This window comes from Mesoplodon mirus, assembly GCF_964341445.2.
Source record: "Mesoplodon mirus genome assembly, chromosome: 8".
NCBI lineage: Eukaryota > Metazoa > Chordata > Mammalia > Artiodactyla > Ziphiidae > Mesoplodon > Mesoplodon mirus.
The window spans coordinates 35,616,854-35,641,583 of NC_138984.1; the positions used below are offsets into that span (position 1 = coordinate 35,616,854).

Sequence of the window (24,730 nt, forward strand, 5' to 3'; positions counted from 1 at the left end):
AAGTAACATGAGTCTACTTGCTCCCTGCATTGCGAATCTTTATGCTTTTATAATGAAATATTATTTAACTATTGAACACTTTTTCTGAATTAAATAATTTTATGTAACACTTTCCAGAATGTGAATTTGCTCATTAAAACACTTACAAGTAATGACTCATCCAGGGAGGCACCTCCATTGCCATAATGCTCCACATCCAGGGCCAGGATTCTGCCATCGTGCATGAATCCAGCCTGGGGAAAGAGAATGGACCTTTGATACTGGTTCTGGGGACCAAGTCTCTCTAAAGTTTACTCTGTCACTTGTGAACCCTCTACATATAGATGAAAAATTTTATGACATTAGATTTGACAATTTCTTGGATAAGACACCAAAAGCATAAGCAACAAAAGAAAAAACAGATCAATTGGACTATATCAAAATTTAAAACTTCCCAGTATCAAAGGATACAATCAACAGAGTGAAAAGGCAATCCAGAGAATGGGAGAAAATATTTGCAAACCATATATCTGATAAGGGGTTAATATCTGGGATGTATAAAGAACTCCTACAACTCAACAACAAAAAGCCCCAAACAACCTGATTAAAAAGTAGACAAAGGACTTGAATAGACACTTCTCCAATGAAAATATACAAAATGGGTAACAAGCACATGAAAAGATGCTCGGCATCACTAATAATTAGGGAAATGCCAATCAAAACCATAAGATACCACCTCACATCCATTAGAATAGCTACTATAGCAAAAAAAAAAAAAACCCCAAAAAACAGAAACAAAACAATGTGTTGGTGCAGACGTGGAGAAACTGGAACCCTTGTGCACTCTTGGTGGCAAGGTAAAATGGTGCAACTGGGTATTTAGCCAAAGGAATTGAAGGCAGGATATCAGGGAGATATATGTATACCTATGTTCACAGCAACATTATTCACAAGGGGTAGAAGCAACTCAAGTGTCCATCAATAAATGAGTGGAGAAACAAAATATGGCATATACATATGATGGAATATTATTCAGCCAAAAAAAAGGAAGGAAAAAATTCTGACACATGCTACAACATGGATGAACTTTGTGGACATTATGCTAAGTGAAATAAGTCAGTCACAAAAGGACAAACACTGTATGGTTCTGTTTATGTGAGGCACCCAAAGTACTCCAATGCACAGAGACAGACAGTAGAATGGTGGTTTCCTGGGGCTGTTGGGAGAGGAAGGAATGGGGAGTTATTGCTTAATGGGTACAGAGTTTCACTTTTGCAAGGTGAAAAGAATTCCAGAGATGGATGGTGATGACTGCACAACGTGACTGTACTTAATAATGCCACTGAACTGTACACTTAAAAATGGTTAAGATTGGGCTTCCCTGGTGGCTCAGTGGTTGAGAGTCCTCCTGCTGATGCAGGGGACACGGGTTCATGCCCCGGTCCAGGAGGATCCCACATGCCACGGAGCGGCTGGGCCTGTGAGCCATGGCCACTGAGCCTGTGCATCCGGAGCCTGTGCTCCGCAACGGGAGAGGCCACAACAGTGAGAGGCCCGTGTACCGCAAAAAAAAAAAAAAAGGTTAAGATAGTAAATTTTATGTTATGTGTATTTTGCCACAAATAAATATAATAACAATAAAAAAGGAAGGATAGAGAAAGATATAAAAGCAAAACAAACACACAAAAAACCCCTCCTGTTTAATCTGTCACTACTGTTCAATCTTTTTTCTCCTCCTAAAGCAAATCAACTGCATATTTCTTGACCTCTTTTTCTCACCATAAGCTCTTGAATTCTGACTCCCATCCTCATATTTCCACCAAAACCTTTTCCCCTAAAGCCAGCGATCTTCTAGTCTCCAAATCTGGTGGCCTGCACGTAATGGACTCTGCACATTTTTCTCATAGGGCCCAATTTCATCACAATTCTCAGCAGCATTTGGTGCTGCTGGAGGTCTTTTAAATAAATATCTTCCTTGCTTTTAAGATGTATTCAATATTTCTGAACTTATTAAAGTTCATTTTGGGAATTCCCTGGTGCTCCAGTGGTTAGGACTCTGTGCTTTCATTGCCGGGGCCTGGGTTCGATCCCTGATCGGGGAACTAAGATCCTGCAAGCCATGTGGCGTAGCCAAAAAAAAAATAATAATAATAATAAAAGTAAAGTTTATTTTAATGATTTTTGTTGACTGGAACCAAATTCAAACCGAAGTCAAGGGCATGAACTGTGAATTCAGCAGTTTAAGTCTGAGTCCTGGTTCTGCCACTTAACCCACTCTGTGATCTCGGGCAAGTCATATAACCTCTCTGACTATCTGTGACCTGGCAATAAGTAAGGTAATGCAGGGAAAATCATAAGCCAGTGACTGAAACCTAGCAAGTATCCTAAATACTACTACTGTAAATATTATTAATATCATCTCCTGTCCTCATACTACCCTCCATCAGAACACATTATTTCCTCAAGGTTTTACTCATCACTACGCTGATGGTTTCTGTAACTTATAATCCAGTCTTTTCAATAAAGTCCCATATCGATAAAGGACATTTCCACTTTTAAATGTCCCACTGTCACTTCTTCTCCAAACACACAAATAAACTCATCCCTGTCCATCTAGACTGTTTCCTCCTTCCAACTTGGCTCTATCAGAAACCTCCAAGGCATGTTTGTGGTTTTTATTCTCCATTATATTTTGCTAAGTTTGTCACCAAATTCTATTTTATTTTATAATAGCTCTTGGACCCAGCTCTTTTTCTACATCTTCCTATCATAGCCAGACCCCAACTGCTTCATGTCTGAAAGCATCAGCTGCCCCCAGGTGGTGTGCGTCCTCCCTCCTCGCTAGGTCATCCTGCCCAGTGCCATCATATTCTCCCCCTCAAAGCGCCCATGTTTGGTTATGACACTTGACTGCTCAAGCATCTACTCAGTCTCACTGTATCTTATGAGATCAAGTTTAACCCCCCCATCCTGGGATTCTCAGGCCACTCTGAGTCTGGCATCACCTAACCCAACCCACCTTATTTCCCATTACTTTCCAGTAAGCGCTCTGTGCTCTAATTCCCCTTCTCCCCTTATTCCTGCCCCTATCAAACAGGCCACGTGTATCCCACCTCTGCATTTATGCTGCTACTATTCCCACCACCTGGTATGCCTTCTTTCTGCCAATCCATTCTTGAAGGTCATTTACGTTTCACCTTCTCTAAGAAGTTTCCTGTACACACTCCAACTCATATTCATCTCTCCCCATAGTTTTACTATGTGCACCTCCTCCTTTAACCTGAGATTATTATGTTTTCATAATGACTTCATATGTGTAAGTCTTATTTCCCCCTCAACGGCTAAAATGTGGCCTCCTTCAGGACAAAGGTTGCTCTAATAAATCTATGTTGCACTAAACCCAATTCAAAATATAGCTTAGGGTGAATGTAAGTTGAAATAGATACATTCGTTATCTTCTAACAATATGTATGCAGGTACACCAGTTGTGGTAGAAACGATGTGATGTGTTCAACAAATCCTGTTGTCTTTCATCCTGGGCATGCAGGAAGACTACATTTCCCATGCCCCTTTGCAGTTAGGTGGCAAAGTTCTGGCCAATAATGTGGCGATTAAAGCAAGGGCCACCACTTCCAGGCCTGGTGCTCAAAACATCTCCCACAGAACACTCTGCCCCCTCTCTTCCCTTCCCTTCCCTTGTCTGCTGCCCTCTGCAGAAAATCCACTGGAGGACAAAGAGTCTTTAGGGCAGTGCTAACGAATGGAACTTCCTGTGATGATGGCAATGATCTCTATTTGCCTGTCCTATATGGCAGCCACTAGCCACAGGTGGTTATTGAGCACTTGAAATATAGTTAATGCAACTGTGGAACTGAATTTTTTTTTTTTTTTTTTTTTTTTGCAGTACACGGGTCTCTCACTGTCGTGGCCTCTCCCGTTGCGGAGCACAGGCTCCGGACGCGCAGGCTCAGCGGCCATGGCTCACGGGCCCAGCCGCTCCGTGGCACGTGGGATCTTCCCGGACCGGGACATGAAACTGAGTCCCATGCATCGGCAGGCAGACTCTCAACCACTGCGCCACCAGGGAAGCCCTGGAACTGAATTTTAACTTTCATTTAACTTAGTAGATTTAAATTTAAATAGCCGTATGTGCCTAGTGGCTTCCATATTCAACAGTGCGGTCTGAGGGGAGGATGGTGGTGTTACTAGATGGAAAAAGCTTGAGTCCATGAGCGATTCTGTGCAGCAGGGTTCTCTCCTGTTCTCCGCCCACCTCCCACCCTCCTCTGATTACACTGGGCTGTTACTTGAGCAAGAGTTAACACAAAAAAGGTCTAAGTCCCAGAGAGTTTTTTTTGTTTTGTTCTGTTTTGTTTTGCGGTACGCGGGCCTCTCACTGTTGTGGCCTCTCCCGTTGCGGAACACAGGCTCCGGACGCGCAGGCTCAGCGGCCATGGCTCACGGGCCAAGCCGCTCCGCGGCATGTGGGATCCTCCCGGACCGGGGCTCGAACCTGTGTCCCCTGCATTGGCAGGTAGACTCCCAACCACTGCGCCACCAGGTAAGCCCCCCAGAGAGTTTTTAGTTGTTAGAGCAGTTAGCCCATTCTGACAAGTAAACTTATTTCTTATAAAGCAAAAGAATACTTATTTTCTGCTACGGAAACTTTTCTACGAATTAGGAATTTCTGGTACAGAGTTTTACCAAAATACCTTTGACATATTGATAAATGAGAAAGCTGTTGGCAAGCATTTGCAACTTCGCATAACATTATTGTTACAGAAATTATTCTGTTTTTACCTCCCACGTACAAAACTGTGGGCATAGTGTGGTTATCAGATCCACTTTCATGGACGTATGTATATACTCACATGTTTTCCAGCTATGCTCTCTGTAGCAGCCAATACCAGCTCGTACTTTTTCCACAAACTGATATCTTTGAGGGAAGCAGAAAAGCTTCACTGAACCAGCCAGTAATCAGTTAGCACGAGGAAGAGAAAGTGTGACACACAATTTGTTGATCTGCTCACTGTTATTCCCCAGTAGAGAGTAGCCAGATGCTGCCCTCTGCATTTCTGTAATGTTATATTTACAACATAAATCCCCCATCCTTCTACTCACTTTATACTTTCCAAGGTAAGGGTGGCGGCCTCCAGTTATTAACATGTCTTCTCCTCGTTCCAGAATGCAGCGGACTGCACGACCATGCCTAAAACAGGAAAAAAAAAAAAAAAAATCGGGAGAGGTAAACTCTTTTACCTAACAGGTATTATCTGGGGTTTATGTAACTCCTAGTGAGAGCCTGGTGGCATCCACACACACTGCAGAACAGCAGAGTGACTCCCTGAGCCCAGGCTGTGCTGCTCTCAGGCATACACCAGTGACCTCCTCTTCCTTTGGGTCAGGGCACAGTGCCTGGCACTCACTACTTATGCAAGAGGGCTGTCGGGCCCAAGGCTCTGGGGTATTGCTTTGGGGTTATTTCCCACTGTGATAATCCCCTCCATGATAGGCAAACAGTCCCAAGGCCACATTATAGATGGTTACAAATGGAGGAACTCAAGTGGTGTCTGACTGCCAAGTGTTCCCTGATAAGACAGGTCTGGAATGAAGGTCTTTTTGTGTCATGGGGCAGAGGAACTGACGTACATTACTTAGCAAAGAAATTAAGCTAAGAAATAAAGGTGTGCCTGTTCCAAAGACAATTTCCTATGGTTATATTCTGACACCCTTAAAGGAAAATGGTACTATAAATAAAGGTAAGCCTAACAGAAGCAAATTTTCCATTTAAATTAAGGTGAAAACACACACACACACACACACCTTTTGAGATACACATATTTATATCTATCTATATGTATATAAACCTTTTGAGATATGTACAGGTGTAGATATATAGATAGATATAAATGTCTACCTCAAAAGGTTGAGCTGACCTATGTAGATATACAAGTGCTAAGGACAAGTAACCCCACCCTTTCAGGATCTGCTTCTGTCTACTCTCCAGGTATTATATATTTTACTGTGGTTTTTACTCTTTTCAGTAATTGATTCTCATTTTTGTTTTTATAGTATGTAGTTTGACAATATAAAAGAAAGAAGTTGTAACAAGCTGGCAGCTTGTTTGTATATTTGTATATTATATGTGATTTTAAATAACCTTGACCCAGATTCTTCCTCCTTAACCACAGTGTTGAAAATATTCAATGTGACCTCATTTTATTTTTAGTCTACTTAACAGATTTTCCCCACTTACTTGTTTGCAGCAAATGCGGTGATGGCTGCCATGATGCCAGTTTTCATCACCTTCCCCCCGAAAGCCCCGCCAACACGCTTTACATGACACATGACCTTGTTAGCTGGGAGCTTCAAGGTTGAAGCAACTATGTCCTGTGAATGATAACAGTTCTCATTAATCTGACCCATCTGCAGCAAGGGAGTGGGAATAGTCCTTACACATTTTGATCCCTTAATGTTGTACATGATACACAAATTGTGTGGTTATACTAAATAATGGGATGATTTCCAGTAACCTAAGCATGCATCCGTGCTGATCTCAGTAGTATTTAGCTGTAATGACAGCACCAAAACTATCCTTAATATTAAGTAGTCCTTCCAATATCAACGAGATATTTTTGTGATAATAAAATTAAAAAAAATTTTTCCCCATGAACTACACCCAAGGTATCCTTTTCAGACTAACCCCTAGGGATATGTTTCCTGCAGCAGTGAGATTTCGTGGCCTTCCAAGCCTCTCTCAGACTGGGTCTTTTCCCTGCACACCACTGTCTCCACTGGAGAATGAGCACTCCTCACCTCCCATTTGGATTCAGTGCCTGGTGGGTCTTTCCTGGATGTAGGCCTTGCTCTTCCTTGCCATCCTAATGTTTGAGGTCATTAAGTCTTTTTTGTTGTTGCTGTTATAAGTTTATTTATTTTTTTATTTGTTCTTACTTTTATTTTTTATTTTTGCCTGCACTGGGTCTTTGTTGCTGCGCGCAGGCTTTCTCTAGTTGCGGCAAGCGGGGGCTACTCTTCGTTACGGTGTACGGGCTTCTCATTGCGGTGGCTTCTCTTATTGCGGAGCATGGGCTCTAGGCGCGCGGGCTCAGTAGTTGTTGCACGTGGGCTCTAGAGCGCAGGCTCAGTAGTTGTGGTGCATGGGCTTAGTTGCTCCATGGCATGTGGGATCTTCCTGGACCAGGGCTTGAAGCCATGTCCACTGCATTGGCAGGTGGATTCTTAACCACTGCACCACCAGGGAAGTCCAGGTCATTAAGTCTTAATAACTCATTTTTATACGTGGGGAGCCCAAGAGGAATGAAGTGATGGGACCAACGTCACACAGGGAGTGAGAGGCAGAACAGGAATGGAATGGAGTTCGCCTGATCCTTCTTAGTGTTCCACCTTCTAAGAGGCCTCATTCTCCACATTCCCACATTCCTACTTGCTCTGGTAATGACACTGGCTCCTTGTGACCTACTGAATCAAGACCCCAGTGTTTGTTCCCCTTACTTTCACCCTGATGCTTAAACCAGCCACCCCAGGCACATTCAGCTTGGGCAGTCTTCGTATTATTCCTCCTTCTTTTTTTTTTTTTTTTTTTTTTTTGCTGTACGCGGGCCTCTCACTGCTGTGGCCTCTCCCGCTGCGGAGCACAGGCTCCGGACACACAGGCTCCGCGGCCATGGCTCACGGGCCCAGCCGCTCCGCGGCACGTGGGATCCTCCGGGATCGGGGCACGAACCCGCGTCCCCCGCATCGGCAGGCGGACTCTCAACCACTGCGCCACCAGGGAAGCCCTATTCCTCCTTCTTTACACGCGTGCTGCCTGGCATATAGGACACAGGCAAAAAGGGTTTGCAGAAGGGACAAGTGAATGAATGAATGAACGAATGAGTGGCATTTGATCTTGGTGTGGAACTCCCTGGAAATGGCTTCTCCTCTCACCATCTAGACAAACCTCATTCCCACTGTAAATCCCAGCTTAAGACTTCATCTTCATGAGACTTCCTGGATGATTCTCGGGCTTCACAAACCTCCATTCCCTTAATTCTTCCACCTATGTAAATTCTGAGTTTGTTGCTTGCATTCTGCCCAATACTATTTCCTAATTGCTTCGTGTGAGTTAGGTGACTGTTAAGTTTTGGAGGGCAGGCCTTCCTTTGTTAAATTTTGGGTTTTTTTTCAGTTTTGTTGAGCAATAATTGACATACATCACTATATAAGTTTACGGTACACAGCATGATGGTTTGATTTACGTATATTGATTACCACAATAGGTCTAGTTAACATCCACCATCTCATATAGATACAATTAAAAGAAAAAAATTTCTCCTTGTGACAAGAACTCTTAGGATCTGTTTCTTAACAACTTTCATATATAATACAGCAGTGTTGACTACAGTCATCATTTCTTTCATGTTCTTAACAGTGCCAAGAGTATAGAAAAAGAGACCGGCTGATCCCATAAGTGATTTTAAAGTTACAGATCCACAAACAGAAGGCCATTACTTTCATAATACTATCTTAAAAGTTTTAAAGTTGTATGGTTATTAATACCCAAATGGATATGGCTATTAGTATTCCAAACTCCTTCAGTTTCTAAAATGTTCTAAATTGTTCTTGGTATATCTTATTGACAGAAACCACTTAGCCATGTCCCCTCCATAATGGTCCCCACATTACCTGTATGTATTTGGGAAACTGTGTGGACACATAGACATCAATTTCTTGATCCTCTCCTTTGGGAACAACAAGCATGCTTTGGGTTTCCATATAAAAATGTTCTTGACCTCCCAAGTGTATTTCACCTGTTAGACGAAAATATTCCAGAATCAAGGAGGCAGTCAGATAGGACAGGTAGCACCCCTCAGGTGTTATCTTATTACAGAGAAATTCCACTGACAGTGTTTCTGCTGGGGCAGTGGGTTACATGGTAAAGAGCCACAAACAACAATATTTAGCTTTTATTACACCTGCATATTTGAAGTAGAGTTCTGCAGGGGAATGTGTCATGTCTGCCAGCATGGTAGGTCTCAGAGTGATAAAGATGTGTGACTTTTCAGAGTCAAAATACTACAGCAAGGAGAATTCCAGTTCCAAGACAAGATGGAGTAGATGCATTTCTCCCTGTTCCTTCTTCTAAGTACAGCTAACAATTCTGGACATTATATGTAATAAAAGAAACATAAGAAGGTTCTGAAAAGTAGAGGAGAAGGCAAACCAGCTAGGAACTTTGAGACCCAAGGAAAGACACAATGTTGAGTTCAGTGGGTTTTGTTATTTTTTGCTTCATATATCCCAGACTTGGTGCCAGGGAAGCAGAAATCCAGAAACACCAACAGGCAAAGAGAAAAAAAATCCCCCAAGAAAAGCCTACTTTCTCTAGCCAAAGGACGAGGAAAGCGGAAGCCTATCAAGACAATACCTACTCTGCTCTAGCCAAACACTACAGAAAAAACTGCGGACCTATCTCTGTCTGCAAAAGTTGAGTGGGGAGCTTAGACTTCCACCCTTATCAAGCTGTGATGAGGTACCCCAAACCTTCCACTGGGGTGGTGTTAATGGGGACCCTACAGGGAACCTGGACTTCCATGCTCCACCTGGCAATAACAAGACATCACCCCCCAGTCGTTCCAACACAGGGTCAGAGGAGTTCTGGTAAAACAGATGATTTAAATAAGATCCAAAGTCTTACAACATAATATCCAAAGTGAACCGGATAAAATCAGAAATAATTCATACCAAGAACTCAACTTGAATGAGAAAAGACAATCAACAGATGCCAACAGTGAGATGACACAGATGTAGGAACTATCTGTCAAGGATTTTAAAGCAGCCATCATAAAAATGCTTTAATTTACATAAACACTCGGAACAAATGAAAAAAATAGAAAATCTCAGCAAAGAAACAGAAGATATAAAAGAACAAAATGGAAATTTTAGAACTAAGAAATACAACACTCAAAATATAAGGAGCTCAGTGGATGAGCTCAACAACAGAATAGAGAGAACAGTGGGAATCATCAGGGAACAAGAATACAGAACAATAGAAATTGCTCAACCTGAGCAATAGAGAGAATAGACTGAAAAGAAAATGAGCAGAGCCTCAGAAACATTTGTGATTAAAATTAAAGTCTGAACATTTGTGTCATTAAAGTCGAGTATTTGAAGATGTAATATGTGAAAATTTCCCAAACTTGGTAAAAGACACCAACTTACAGATTTAAGAAGCTGAGTAAATCCCAAAGAAGATAAACCAAAGAAACTCATGCCAAGACACATCACAGTCAAACTTCTGAAAACTAAAAACAAAATATGTTGAAAGAAGAGAGAGAAAAACACTGCCTCTCCTACTGGGGAAAAATACTTCAAAAGACAGCAGATTTCTCATCAGACACCATGGAGGCCAGAAGAACTGGTACAACATCTTTCTTCAAGTGCTAAAAGACCTGTCAACTCAGAATTCTATATTCAGTGAAAATATCTTTCAAGGATAAAAAAGAAATTAAAAAGACATTCTCAGATGGGGGCTTCCCTGGTGGCACAGTGGTTGAGGGTCCGCCTGCCGATGCAGGGGACATGGGTTCGTGCCCCAGTCCGGGAACCCACATGCTGCAGAGCAGCTGGGCCCATGAGCCATGGCCGCTGAGCCTGTGTGTCCGGAGCCTGTGCTCTGCAATGGGAGGGGCCGCAACAGTGAGAGGCCCACGTACTGCAAAAAAAAAAAAAAAAAAAAGACATTCTCAGATGAAGGAAAGCTGAGAGGGTTTGTCTTCAACAGACCTATCAAAACGAATGACTGGCTAAGAGTTCTTGAAACAAACAGGAAAGTTTTTTTTTTTTTAAAGGAATCTTGGAACATCAGGAAGGTGAGAGAGAAATGGTAAGCAGACAACAACGGGCAAACACAATAGACTTTCCTTCTCCTCTTGAGTTTTCTAAATTGTATTTGAAACAAAATTATAACATTGCTTCATGTGATTTTCAATGCATGAAGAATAAATTTTTAAAGACAATTGTATTTAAATAAGGGAGAGGAAAAGGATGTAAAGGGAGGTAAGGTTTCTATACTTTACTTAAATTGATAACGTGTTGCCACCAGATATACTGTAATTTAAATTTCACTTCTAGAACTACCACTAAAAAAATTTACAAAGAAATACACTCAAACCACTATTCATAAATCAAAGTGGAATTCTAAAAACTGTTTGAAAAACAGAAGAAAAAACAACACAATACGACAACGTCAGTCATCATGTTAGGTGGAAGGCAGGACTTTTAAAAATTAAAAATGTACCCAATAAGAATGATTTGTAAATTATTTGAGGGAGATTCCCAAGGAAATTTTTTGTATTAGAATCTGGACTTCCTATCTCATCCAAAATCTGAGTAAAGAAAGAGTACAGAAGAACAAACAGATTCTACTTCTTTTATAAAACATAAAAATTAAAATATCAAGAACCCAGATCTCAATTTCAATCTAAGCTCTTATCAAAAATGTACATTGAAAAACCCATTTGTCAGGAGGCTAAAATCCATGGTTTGCAATATTAGTGATTTCACCTATCCACTCAGAATTAATTTGGTTAAGTATCTACTTCATTGAAAAAAATACAGAGCTAAAAAGTATTAGACAGAGCTGTTTCTACTTAAACCTGTAAGGTAGGCAATGTTTTAGGGCCCTGGTACATTGCGCTGCCCAGCCCCGTAGCCCTGGACCCACGGTGCCCTCTCCTCACCCCACAGTGTTGCTCTCAACTCTCTCGGTTGGAAACCAATTTGTTCAACTAACCCCTGAGATAAAATGTTACCCCAGTATGGGTTTAGGAGTGATTCCTTTAGGCGTATTTACATTTTAATGAGTTCCTTAAAGATGAAAAGCCATTAAGATAAGAAGGAGTCTCTCTGTACTATGCCCAACAGGACAGGGTGTGGGGAAGACAATCCCAGTTTCAGGGCTTCGAGATCTCCTGCAAATCCTGCTACGAAATTGTCAGTGTAAAGCTCAACCAAGATCACAGAATTTTAAAGAGATGAATGAGAAGCGGTGTAATGCAGAGGAGAGAACGCTAACTTCAGAGGTGGGAAACGTAGATAGATTTGATTCCTGGTCAACTGTCTGTCTCTCTAGACTTAGCGGGCTCATCTGTAAACTGTGTTCTTTAATGCCCCTCTGGGGCTACGACACCAGCATTACGTAGGGCTGAGATACATCTGCACAGTTGGTAAAAGCCAACAATAATATGATTCCCTTCAAGAACACGGTCTAAGACTTGATGTGATGCTCAATATATTTAATCTTTTAAATATGCTTTTCCTTGGAGCATCTATTTTCCTAAGGGGCAATTAAGTGCTGTTATGATCAGGACCTCCAGTTATCTCTCATTGAAACAAGTAGTCAAAAATTCTTCATCCAAATGACAACTGCAGAGTAAGAATAAAACCCCTCAAACCAGTGAGTCAAGAGGATGAAAACTTAAAAGTAGTATAAATGTCCCTTTTAGAGCTTCCTGTTCACTTTTATACTTGTCGATAGGGTATGGGAAGTTAAAATTCAAGTAAGAGACAGATTGAACAACTTTCACCTAACTAAATCAAATAATTAAATAAGATGTTGAGTAAAAATACAATAACTGAATCCTCACACAAACATATTATGGAAAAAACAGAGCAAGGACATTTTATGGCACAAGTGGAAGAACTTCCCTAAATATTGATATTTCCAAGATGCTCTCGCCAGGGACTCTGTACAAAAATGCTCCTTCCTTCTGTTCTCCCACAAAACAAACTCACCCTATGAATGTTTGCTAGATTTTACTAACCCTAAGAATCACCTGGAGCACAATTAAAATTTATCAAAAACAAATTCCTGGGCTACCCTGGGTCTTTCAACTCCAGAATTCCAAGAAAAGCCCACAGGAATCTCCAGGCAGGTCTTAGAAGCATCTTCTAGTGTGAAAAACTGGGAAACACTGAGTTTGATAGATGAACACCTGCCGGTGTGTTCCCTCAATAATAGACAACCTTTTCTACAGAACAACAAAAATATCCAAACCTAATAATAATTATTGTTCACAGTTATGGCTCTCTTACTATGCCCCAAGCTTTGTGCCAAGCACACATTTATTATCTCTTATAATTTTCATAATGGGTCACTGAGGTCAGTATTATTTTATCCATGTGATTTTTTTTTTTTTTTTTTTTTTTTTTGCATTACGCGGGCCTCTCACTGTTGTGGCCTCTCCCGCTGCGGAGCACAGGCTCCGGACGTGCAGGCTCAGCGGCCATGGCTCACGGGCCCAGCCGCTCCGCGGCATGTGGGATCTTCCCGGACCGGGGCACGAACCCGTGTCCCCTGCATCGGCAGGCGGACTCTCAACCACTGTGCCACCAGGGAAGCCCCTATCCATGTGGTTTTGAAACAAGGAGACTGAGCCCAGAGAAGTGCCCTGCAAAGTCACACAGCTAGTAAGACAGGATGCCAAGGAATACTGGCAGGGTGACAGTACAAGGTGTCTTTGCTACAGCTTCCAGGTGACATTATCCACTCAGCTCCGACCAGCTTCAGGTTTTATACAGCCATGGAGTGAAGAGACATGACAGGCTTTCAGCTCAGTGGCTGAACTTACTGATTATATATGGCACAGCTCTGGGATGGTATGTTTTAGGACTCTTCCTGTGCTTGAGATCAGGGTTGGAGAGAAAAATTAAGGAGATGGTAGCATCTAGCATGCACTTGAGGCTAATATCCTGGAAATTCACTTGAAGACAGGAGATGCAAATGACTTATTCTCTGCCCTTATTCTCTGAGATATGGTACAGACAGCCCATACCCACCCAGCAACACATCTGGGTTAATCAGATCTTGCATGACAGGCATTAGGGATAGATTTTACAGCACAGCAGTATGACAGCACGGCATATCTAAGACCCACGGTAAATCACTTCTGTTCCTGCTATAAAGGACATCACTAAGACAAATGGCAACATTCAAATAAAGTATGTAGATTAAATGATAGTATTACGTCAATGTTAATGTTCTGATTTTAAAAACTGTATGTTTATGTAAGATAATATCCTTGTTCTTAGAAAAATGGACACTGTGGTATTTAGGAGGAGAGAGGCATCAAGTCAGTAACTTACTCTCAAATGGCTCAGAAAAAAATGTGAGTGTGTGTGTGTGTGTGTGTATATGTCTCTCTCTATATAGAGAGAGAGACAGACAGACAGACAGGCAGAGAGACAGAGACACACACACAGAGAGAATGATAAAGCAAGTGTCATGAAATGTCTATTGGGGAATCTGGGTAACTAGGAGTTTCTTTAATGTTTCTGCAACTTTTCTAAAATTCAAAATTACTTCAAAATAAAAAGTTACAAAAATTTTATTGGAAAGTTCAAATCAACTGATTTCCAAGAGGGAAATTTAATTTTCATTACATATATACATAACTAAAGGAAGTCTGCAAGGAAGTGGGGGAAGGAGACATGGAGGGAGACAGGGAGAAAGCAGAGATGAAGGGGGGAGGGAGAAGTCAGAAAGGATGAAACAGAAAGAAACATGGGCTTTGGAAATCCTTAAACAAGCTATCAATCCACAAAGCTTCGTGGCTTAGTGGCTGTTGTATGACGGTGCTCCTTCACCACTCTGAGCCTCAATTTCCGGACCTTCAGGAAAACAGACACCCTCTGTATAACAACTGGGCAGGCCGGGGTTGCTTCCCCTCTCATCATTCTTTTCAGATAGTTTTACCTTCAAGAATTTGATCCACCATTTTAAATGCTTCATCAATATTTCCATACTCCAGTTTCCTTTCTTTCTCGAAGAAGGACTTGTGTTGTATAGCATCCTAGAAAGAGAACAGAAAAGTGAGGCCCCCGGGGCAAGAGACCCAGCCCGACAGCAGTAGCCACATGTGATGCTGCATCGTCTGAGTCTGCGCAGCGCTTCTCTTGCTCTGGAATCGCATGAGCTGAGCTGAGAACCAGGCTGCAGAAAGACTCCCCATGGAGCAAATGCAAATGTCCACTTCAAAAAAAAAAAAAAGTATGCTCAGAAAACACCTAGCACCAGGTGGTCCCATTACGGAACTAATATTTCCAGGCAGATTATTCTTTTCATTCCACAGCCCATGTTATGCAGCCAATGTAACAAGGCACAGAGGTTTAGATCTTGGGCTCTGGACCCAGTCGGAGTTGTGTCCATTTTCTCCATTTACCAGCTGTTTGACTGTGGGTCTATTACTTCACCTCTTTGAGCCTCATCTGTAAAATGAAGGTAGAGTTGTGCACATAGCTCCAATAGGGTTGTGGAAAGAAAAGAATGAAATGAGGCATGAAAGAGCTTACACGGCATATAATAAGTGCTCTGTCAGTGTTAGCTGAAGACACTCTAGTGATAAGGACATGGTGGCCTTGCCTGCCAGCCCCAGGCTCCTCTGGGGGTATGAGTACAGCATTTGCACCTGGGACCTCCAGCCCTGGAAGAAAGATTCCATTACAAGTCCAGAGTGGGTACCACAAATCCACTTATATTCTGGTTCCTAATGGCTTCTCCCAGATGCCTACTGAAGGGGTACAGTAGTAGGTACACATAATCAGGGATGTAGCTATAATAATCTAGGTTGGTTTTCTTACCTATCCTTAGGAATCCATCTTGCTGTAATCCCTGGGTCCTTGGCAAATGTGACATGCCAGCTCCTGCCAGCATTTCTACAATGGATTATTGGCCATCTATGAAATTCCAGCCTGCTGGCAGCTAGGGATTCTCCTAACTCTGGTTCCCTCTGGCCACCAATCGGTGTCTAGACCAATCAGTATACCTTACGGGATGTTCTATTGTGATCCTGCCATTTCCTCCATTCAAAAAGTGGGTTGGTTTTTTTCTACTACCATGGGGCCAAGGGTCTTTGATAGAGTGTCTGTTGATTGCTTCTATTGCTGACCAGGTGCTGGACCCTGGGTAACTGTGTCTTTCAGCTTCTGCATCAGAATGGGGATAATAACAGTTTTTACCTCATAGGATTGTTGTGAACATTTAGTGAGTTAATGAAGGAAACCTGCTTAGAACAAGGTAAACACACAGAGAACTCTAGGTATTAGCTATGGTCACGTTGTTGACCATGACGATTGATGAGAGATTGTGGTCGAGAGCATAGTTTTCTCACCATGGTCATCAGCCTGACCCCGTGAGCCAAGAGTTTTGATAGCATTTCCCCATCCAAACTATTAAAAATTCAAAAAAGCATAGGCTAGGTTAAACAGTAGTGATAGTGATGGAGATCCATTTGTTTTTATCCTATTTTGATTGATAACACACTTCCTAATGGAATCAATTCATATGATTTTCTTATTAATCTAAGACTCAGATATTCTAGGTTCAAAACAGAAATTAAGTTTTATAAATCCAATTTTTTTTAAAGTTTAATCTTTTTCCACTTCCCTTGCTGCTTGCTCTTTGAGTAACTTGGAGCTAATTTCCTGAATATTTCTTGGTCAGCAAAGTGATAAAAAGAACTGTAATGTGTAGGGAGCAGGGCATATTTCCTTGCTATACAGTTTGATTAAATCTACTTGATCTAGTTGATTAACCTTGGAGAGCTTAACCTCTGATATAAACATGAGGTAGTTCTTTTCCACGATGTCAAAGTTTGGTATTTGATGCTGGGATTCTCTGGCAGACAATTAGAGATGTGCTGGTCCAAGTTGCGGGGGAAGGGGTGGGAAGAGAGTAGTATCTATTTGCTTATTTGGAGTTTTATTTGGCTGGAAAGCGGGGTGAGGGGGAAGGGAAGATATTTAGCTACTGGGATTGGGCAAAGAATTACAAACAAGATTTTTTGATAAAGTATTACGGACATAATTTCTTACTAAGAAGTAAGCCTAACTCTAAAACAAAATGTTGAGGAAGGAATGTATAAAGTAAGCAAGCAGAGCAGGCAACATATGAATGAAAAGGGTTTAAGAAGGGAACAGAATGTTTGAATTTGAAACTGGCCAGGAAAATTTGGAAAGCATAATCACTCTTTGACTCCAACTAAACTTTTATATTTTTGTCTCCTTGACATGATTTTATTTTAATTTCAGAACACAGAGGACATTGTCCAGAAACAAACTCTATGTTCCTTGGCATAAAGCAGCATGATAGGAAACATACCCAAGGCCAAGTTCTCCTGGAGACACTAATCTTGGCCAACTCATTTCCTTATTTTCTGCCTCAGAGCATGCTAGTCACCTAGAGCCCAACTTATTTATTATGTTGTGGAGATAATATTGTATTCCGAGATTACACTGAGTCTGTATGTGCTGAATCTTATCTATTCATGATGCTTTCCCAACTTTCGTGCTTTTATTACTTAGTAAATTATAAGAACCAATGAAATATATGCAGAAGAATACTCATTTCATGGAGATGAGTCTGAAAACCTTTATAAATTTCAAAATCCTTTTTAAAAAACAGGATAGGAAAAGCAGTTCCCCAATTTGTTTACGTTGCCAAAATAGCTGTAGGCATCATAGGATCTATTTCTCATACTTACTTAAGATATGCATTAAAGGATCTAAAACTAGTGTCTGTAATATATGTTTCACAGAGCATCTTGTTGGTTCTCACCGGGTACCTGAAAGAGTCTGGGTGAAGGTGTATATGGAGTCCTAGGGTGTGTCCCCTCTCCTGAACATTGTTGGTTACCCATCCAGCATTCTTTTCACCTGTCCCCTTCCAAATAGTGCTCAGATTTCTGTTTAGGTCTCCATCACTCCCCCATACAGCCCATAAACCGCCAAGAAATCTGACCCCCCCTCCAGCAGTAACCACCAGTTCTTGCCAGTCATGAATCCAGAGAGGGATGTGACCTAAGTGCCTGATGAGGCCGGATCCCAGGACTCGTGGGATGTTGGGACAATGGCATTCTTTCTTGCTTACTGGACGTGAACTGGAAGCTCCTGGCTGCCAACCTGTCACCACAGGAGATAAAGCCTGTACCATGGGCAGCAAGGAGGAGAGGCAGAAGATCAGCTTTCTTGCTAACACTGATGGAGTTTGAGGCCAACAAAGCCCCTGGTTTTTGGAAGCCACTTTGAGTTGGATTTTCTTTCCTGTTTCTGCAGTCAAAAGCATTTTAAGTGATATGCCACTGAAATCTGCTTTTCTGGCCCAACCTTTGAACTCATTACCTCGATGGTCAGGATCAGTGGCTCCAAATCTCGGTAGACAATCTTCACTCGCTGTGCAGCTCGCTTTGCCTGAACCTCGGAATCAGCAATCACGGCACAGACAAGCTCACCCACGCAAAATACCTACAACACAGAAAAGACCTCTGTTTCCAAGGAGGGCAGGCACCAGGGCCTCTCCTTTCGTTCATTTCCCCCCTCCCTGCTAGCACAGAGCTAGACACACAGTAAATGACCCCTTCACGTGTGACTTAACCGCAGCGCTGTGGTTAACGAAGGCTTCGGTAGGGAAGCACATCTGTCAGAGTTGGCGTGCTGACCTCAGGCATTGGGAGAGTGCAGGTCTTTGCGCTGCATCATTGGCAGCAGTGGCTGAAGAGGGACAGGTCTGAGGCTGCCTCATGTACAGCAGAAGAGTCAGTCCCGTGGTTTGACCTGGGGTTGCCACACCACGAGCTGGGCCATTCCGAGAAGTGGCTTCTCCTTCATGAACCGGGAGCACCAGAAGGTCACAGACCATCTCACCCAGAGAGGAAGGAGGGAGAGAGTTATAACGCAGCACGGCTGGTGAGCCCATCTCTGCCCTGAACTGTGGTGGAGCACACACAGGCTTCTCACAGAGAGAAGTGACTACAGGAGCCAAGAGCGAGCCTGGAGCATTCTTCGGTTCACCAGCAGGTGGCGTAGGTAGGCGGCCTAAGGAGGTCACCCAGGGACCAGGGTAGAAAGCGGATGGGGAACAACAAAACTAAGGCTCCAGAGAGGTAAAATAGTCAGGACTGGAAGAAGTCGTACGACCTTTTGATTCTCTTTCCCACCTTTTACTGTGATCCAAATCAAAACATAATCACACTCATTTTTAAGAACGACATTAGATTATTAGGTCTTTTCTACAATTACCATATAGTAGTTTTATCACCAAACAAAAATGGTAGTTAAAGAAAAGTTAAATCCAGCACACACACACAAAAGTGTGTTGGGTATGGGTGGGCGGGGGCAGTGGGGAGACACATGAAACAAAAATGGCAAGTGTTAATAATGGTTGGAGCTGGGTGATGGGCCTATGGGGATTCATTGTACTAGTCTCTATTTTTGTGTGTGTTTAAAATTTCTGCAATGAAATGATTTTTTAAAGATATAGCGTGCTAAGGACAAATACTAAAAAAAAGGAATGAAACTAACGAAGGCAATCATGCGCAACAGCTCTGTTCTCCGCTCTCCACAGACGTGGGTCTTGCCCTGTGACCTGGTACACAGAAACGCCCCTGAGATGCTCAGAATCAACGCGCACACACCTCGGGGCCCAGGAGGGCTTTGCTTGGTTAATTAACATTTACGCAAAGGCCATAGTCCTCATTGTCCTCTGCCTTGGGGGAGGTTCAACCTTGACTTCAGACTCTCAGCCACCAAACTTTCATTTTTATCAACTAAGTCTGCTAGTGAGAGCCAGAGGCAGGGACTCTTCCAAATGGTAAAGCTCTTTTGGACACTGAACTGAGAATCTGGAGTTATGCAGAAAACCTTCTGGACACTGCCCTTGCTGCATTTTCTGATAACCTGAGATACAGTAGTCAATGTTTTAATCATTTGAAACGTTCAAATGGCAACAATGCTATCACTGTTCCTCTGCTCATTTACTCTGCTTTGTAGGAAGCAGTGTATGGAATATGCTGATGAATCAGACGTGGGCTCTCACTCAAGGCATTTTACTAGGTAGGAGAAATAGGTAAGACATAGACATAAATACATAAGCTCAATAGAAGATAGAAAGTGCAATAAAGGTCCACGTTGTCTTCTCCTCCAGACTTTAAGTTCTGCAAGGGCAAGAACCACGGGGGTCTTGTTCACCTACGGCAGCAGGTGCTCACTTAAAAGATGCCTGTTGAACACATGGCCTATGAATGAATGAGAGAGAGTGAGTTCCGAGAGGGAGAGAGAACTCCTGGATTAAAGGATAAGGAAAGACTTCATGGTGGAGCTACCACTTGAACTTGGACGTTGGACTGAGACTGGGGCAATGGCAAGGGATTCTCAGGGAAAGTATGAGAAAACAAAAGTCATTATTCTCTTCTCATATATCCTTTCATAAGTATGAAAGCAACACATGATCTTACTACTAGAAAATATAAAACACTCAAGTATCTTTTATATAACTAGTCAACTTCTTTACTTACGTGGAAAATGAATATTTTTGAACTAATTCACTATTAGAATATAGTGATTTATAATAAGCCTTCAAAGAATACTGGAATCCTTTATGATGTGCCAAGTTCAATGCTATCTTTTAAGAAAATACGAAGTGTCATAAACTGAGGAAGTTACCTTTAAAACAGAAAGCAAAAATGCAGTACCTCATCTGTCGATAGAAGTTTCTCAGGTTTGGTTAAAAGGCAGAAGGAGTTGATGCCATGAAGATGTTCCTCAGTCAGGATGTCCACCACACCTGGCAGGCTGAGAGCTTCTGACAGATCCACAGACCTAGATAAGAACACACAGAACAGGGCTACTCAGAGTGGCCCCGCAGCCTGCAGACCACAGAGAACGTGCTTAATCGGAGAATAAGATATGAGAGAGAGAAGATACCTCCAAAACCCTCCAATAAGGCTTCCCTGGTGGTGCAGTGGTTGAGAGTCTGCCTGCCGATGCAGGGGACAAGGGTTCGTGCCCTGGTCCGGGAAGATCCCACATGCCGTGGAGCGGCTGGGCCCGCGAGCCATGGCCGCTGAGCCTGTGCGTCCGGAGCCTGTGCTCCGCAACTGGAGAGGCCACAACAGTGAGAGGCCCGCGTACCGCAAAAAAAAACAAAAAAAAACTCCAATAGTTCTATGCCAGACAATTGGGAAAAAAATTCCTGGGACAATGAAGTTATTATATGGAGGGACAAACTGTGGTGAAGCCTACACTTTGATCCCATTTCACTTCAAATCTAATACACTGGACATTGCCAACAAATAGCTTATCCTCTTCAAACCGTTACTTTTCACTAATGTGACTTGGCCAAAAAGGCAATCATTTCTGTCTACTGGGTAAAAACCTTATCACTTACACAATCTTAGCGTGAGCTCTTGAGCTTGTTACAAAAGTCAAGAACAGCTCCCGGTCCACTGCAGGCATGTCATCACAGTAGATGGCTTCACCTGTGGCATGCTTAATACCAGACAGATGCATGATGGGATGGCCAACTGGGTCTTGAGGAAGCTGCTTTGGGTCTGCATTCTGTTTAATCAATAATCAACATATCATTTTTATAATCATATTATGCACATCTCTCATGAGAGGGGAGCTATATAATTTACATCCAAACCAGAACACTTTCGAAAATAAAAACGTCACTATTAATAAGACCAGGACAGTCAGCCTATTTCAATAATTCAGTAGGCAAACTGGGATGTATAGCCATGATGTTGTTCTTATTTTTTCCCCACTATTTTGATATAGACCACAAACATCTCGAATGCAAATTCTATTTGTGTAAGTAAATGAATATAAATCTTTCTTCCTGACAATATAAAATGATGTCCTTTTGCAAATGCTCATGCATTTCTTTAACTTGTACTATCAAAATTATTTTACTGTTGTAGCTAAGCACGGCACATGTACTATTTTGCAGAAAAGCCTGATGACCATGTTTATAGAAAATGAGTGCGTGCATTCAACCACAAGAGCTTTTTTTATTTTCTACTTTGAGTGAGGAAGTCTAAGAAATAATTGGTAAGACTCATAACTCAGACAATCCTGATAAAGAATGAAGACAAAGGAAGCTGCATTTTGAGTAATGATTCACTAATATTACCTTTTCTTAGAGACCCACAGAGTAAAATGTCTTGCCACTGATTTTATAAATATCTTAACTATGCTTCATTAACCAAAGTCGAAATTAAGAAACATAACATCTCCTCCAGTATTTTAAATATGAGAGAGTTGTTAGCTTTCTGGGTTGGGAGAAGAAGAATTGGAGGTATGAAGAAAGAAGGGTTAAGAGACATGGTATAGACCAAGCTCAGAGACCAGGGGCAAGGCTGAGGCTGCCGAGGGGTCCGGTGATGGGACTGTGGGAGGTGGAAATTCCAGGAAAGTTGCCAGCCAAGCGGCCACTCCCCAAAGGCTCCTCTCAAAGGAGAAGGCAGATCTGGGGCCTGGAGCTCTGCAGCAGCGCCAAGCTGCCCCGTCCACACCTCGTGGGGTCAGCACTGCATCCGGCACCAGGGCTGAGGCCAGACCCCCTAGGCTTTCTCAGGAAGACCCGGGCAGGAGGAGGGTCGGCCAAGGTAAGGCCTGGAAAAAGCTATGGAGGTTCCCTTTCCCACCCCATCTGCTGCTCCACACTGCTGTTCACGGGGTCACCCTGAGCCGGGGGAGGCACGGACTCTTTCTTTGAGATGAGGCTCACAGTGCTCCACTGCATCACACAGCAGGAGGGAAGACAGAAAAGGCACCAACAGGGCTTCCCTGGTGGCGCAGTGGTTGAGAGTCCGCCTGCCGATGCAGGGGACATGGGTTTGCGCCCTGGCCCGGGAAGATCCCACGTGCTGCGGAGCGGCTGGGCCCATGAGCCATGGCCGCTGGGCCTGCGCGTCCGGAGCCTGTACTCCGCAACGGGAGAGGCCACAGCAGTGAGAGGCCCGCGTACCGGAAAAAAAAAAAAAAAAAAAGCAAAGGCACCAACAGAACACATGCTGGTCAGCACCTCCACTGAGAGGAAAAGAAGCCATAGAAGCTGACCTGTTTCCAGCTCAGCATCATGTAAGGCATCTGAGAAATTTTAAAAAAGTAAATACATTTGTATTTGATTCCCAGAATGTGGTTTGAGAAAGCCTACTTATTACATATTGACAATACATGAGATGTTTGATTCCACCTAGAGTGGTAGCTCATGTCCATCATAGCTGCAGATTTTGCAGAGTCAGAGCTTCCCTTGGTTCAGTGAAAGTGCTCTGAGGTTCTTGCTCCACAGCATGGAAGGGAAAGACCCTAGCTGTCTGGGATCCCACTGATCAACTGTCATGTTTTCTTCTCATGCAGGTGTTTTGCTTTCTTTGCCTTTCTGAACGTTTAGATTCCATTTACCAAATACTATGAATGGAGGAAAGCCAGCATGGTTACGATTGGGAACTTTACATAAAGGTATCTGTGAAAAGACACCTCCCCAAGCCCCTCTGCTGCTCACGAGACCCAAGAAGAATGTTTGTCAGTCACTGCCAGCCTACTTGAGGGACTCAAAAAATAAACCTTCAGCTTGAGATGGATCAGAGGTTCTCTAGGCAGGAACCTGGAGAAACCTCTGATCTGTCAGAGGGAAAAGGAGAGTGGCACATGTAATCCGAAAACACATTCAGCATTTTTATTGGTTATTAGAGAAATGAGGAAAAAAACCCTATTGTTTTTATACCATAAATGACAACAAGTAAGATATCAGCCAAATTTTCCCTGACAATTATATGTAGAAAGTAGAGTCATTTCTCAAATGAATTTGGCATAAGACATATGTGTAGGATGCTCTGAACTTATTCTTATTTCATATAAAATTTACTGTTTTACAGTAAAATATATACTTACTGATAAACATTTATTGTTTTAAAGACCATATTTGCTTCACTTAAATGTAAACTTCAATTCTGTAGTTAGTACAAGACAATGCACCAAAAAAGGAATATTGGCTAAGTCTTTGTGTTTTGTTTTGTGGTGGCTGTGTTCATCCTGACTTTATAAACTAGAAAGCAGAAGATTATGAAGAAAAATAATTTAGAACTTGGCCTAGGCACCGTTAAATAAAGGTGGACATTAGGCCACAAATGTAGGGGAAGGGGGGAAATGAGAGAAAATTTTACATGTTGGGGTTCAGGCAATATGAACAGGCATTTGAATCAGCCCCAGTGCACACCAGCCCCATCCTCACGGCCAAGTGCTCTCAGCAGGCTTCTTCTCCCCATTCTCTGAGAAGTTGAGGTGGTGATCCAAATAAAAACATGTATCAGGTCCGGTTTGTTTCAGATGGTAGGGACTGATGCCCACTGTGAAATGCCCCCAAAGTGCTACCTATAATGCTGTGTTGAGTTCTCCATTTGAACAACATTTGAATGAAAAATCACCCACATCTTTTTTTTTTTAATCCAAAGAGATTTTTTCTATCCTGAAGAGCAAAATTCCAGGTAATCCATAAGCTTAGACACTAAGGAAACACATTCATAGGTCTCTACATAGGCTCTGGGAGTTTTCTATGACATAATACTTTTTACTATAAATACTGAAACACATCACTGCTTTGGGAAAAAAGCATTTTGGAACCTTGCTGTGAGCCCTGCCTGCCAAAAGGTTGAAGATAAATCCCAAAATATATCTTTCATATATATATCTATAAATTTAAAATTGATTAATTTAGCTGAAGCTATAACTTTTTTTTTAAAAAGTCAGTTGTGATGAATCTACTAATGAAAGAGGTTGTATTTGATTACTTGCTTGTGCTTGTTATATGGCTAAAGATACCATGGAGGAAAGACTGTTGTCTCCTCTAACTGGTGATCTCTGTCAAAAGGCTTTTAAGCAAATTAACTGACTTGGGGAAAAAAAAAGTTGG

General features: G+C 42.3%; 1 protein-coding gene across 3 annotated transcripts in view; it reads right to left on the bottom strand.

The window, feature by feature from the left end:
- The window catches only part of AOX1 (aldehyde oxidase 1), an 83,918-nt gene that overhangs the window by 31,956 nt on the left and 27,232 nt on the right, over positions 1–24,730 (bottom strand). For all 3 annotated transcript variants that reach the window (XM_082630126.1, XM_082630125.1, XM_082630124.1), the window contains 8 exons: positions 21,203–21,372; positions 20,508–20,634; positions 18,160–18,282; positions 14,738–14,834; positions 8,668–8,792; positions 6,236–6,369; positions 5,101–5,188; positions 147–233 (listed from right to left, as the gene is read on the bottom strand). In XM_082630126.1, coding sequence (XP_082486252.1) covers positions 147–233; positions 5,101–5,188; positions 6,236–6,369; positions 8,668–8,792; positions 14,738–14,834; positions 18,160–18,282; positions 20,508–20,634; positions 21,203–21,372 — 951 coding nt within the window. The remainder of the gene's footprint in view (positions 1–146; positions 234–5,100; positions 5,189–6,235; positions 6,370–8,667; positions 8,793–14,737; positions 14,835–18,159; positions 18,283–20,507; positions 20,635–21,202; positions 21,373–24,730) is intronic.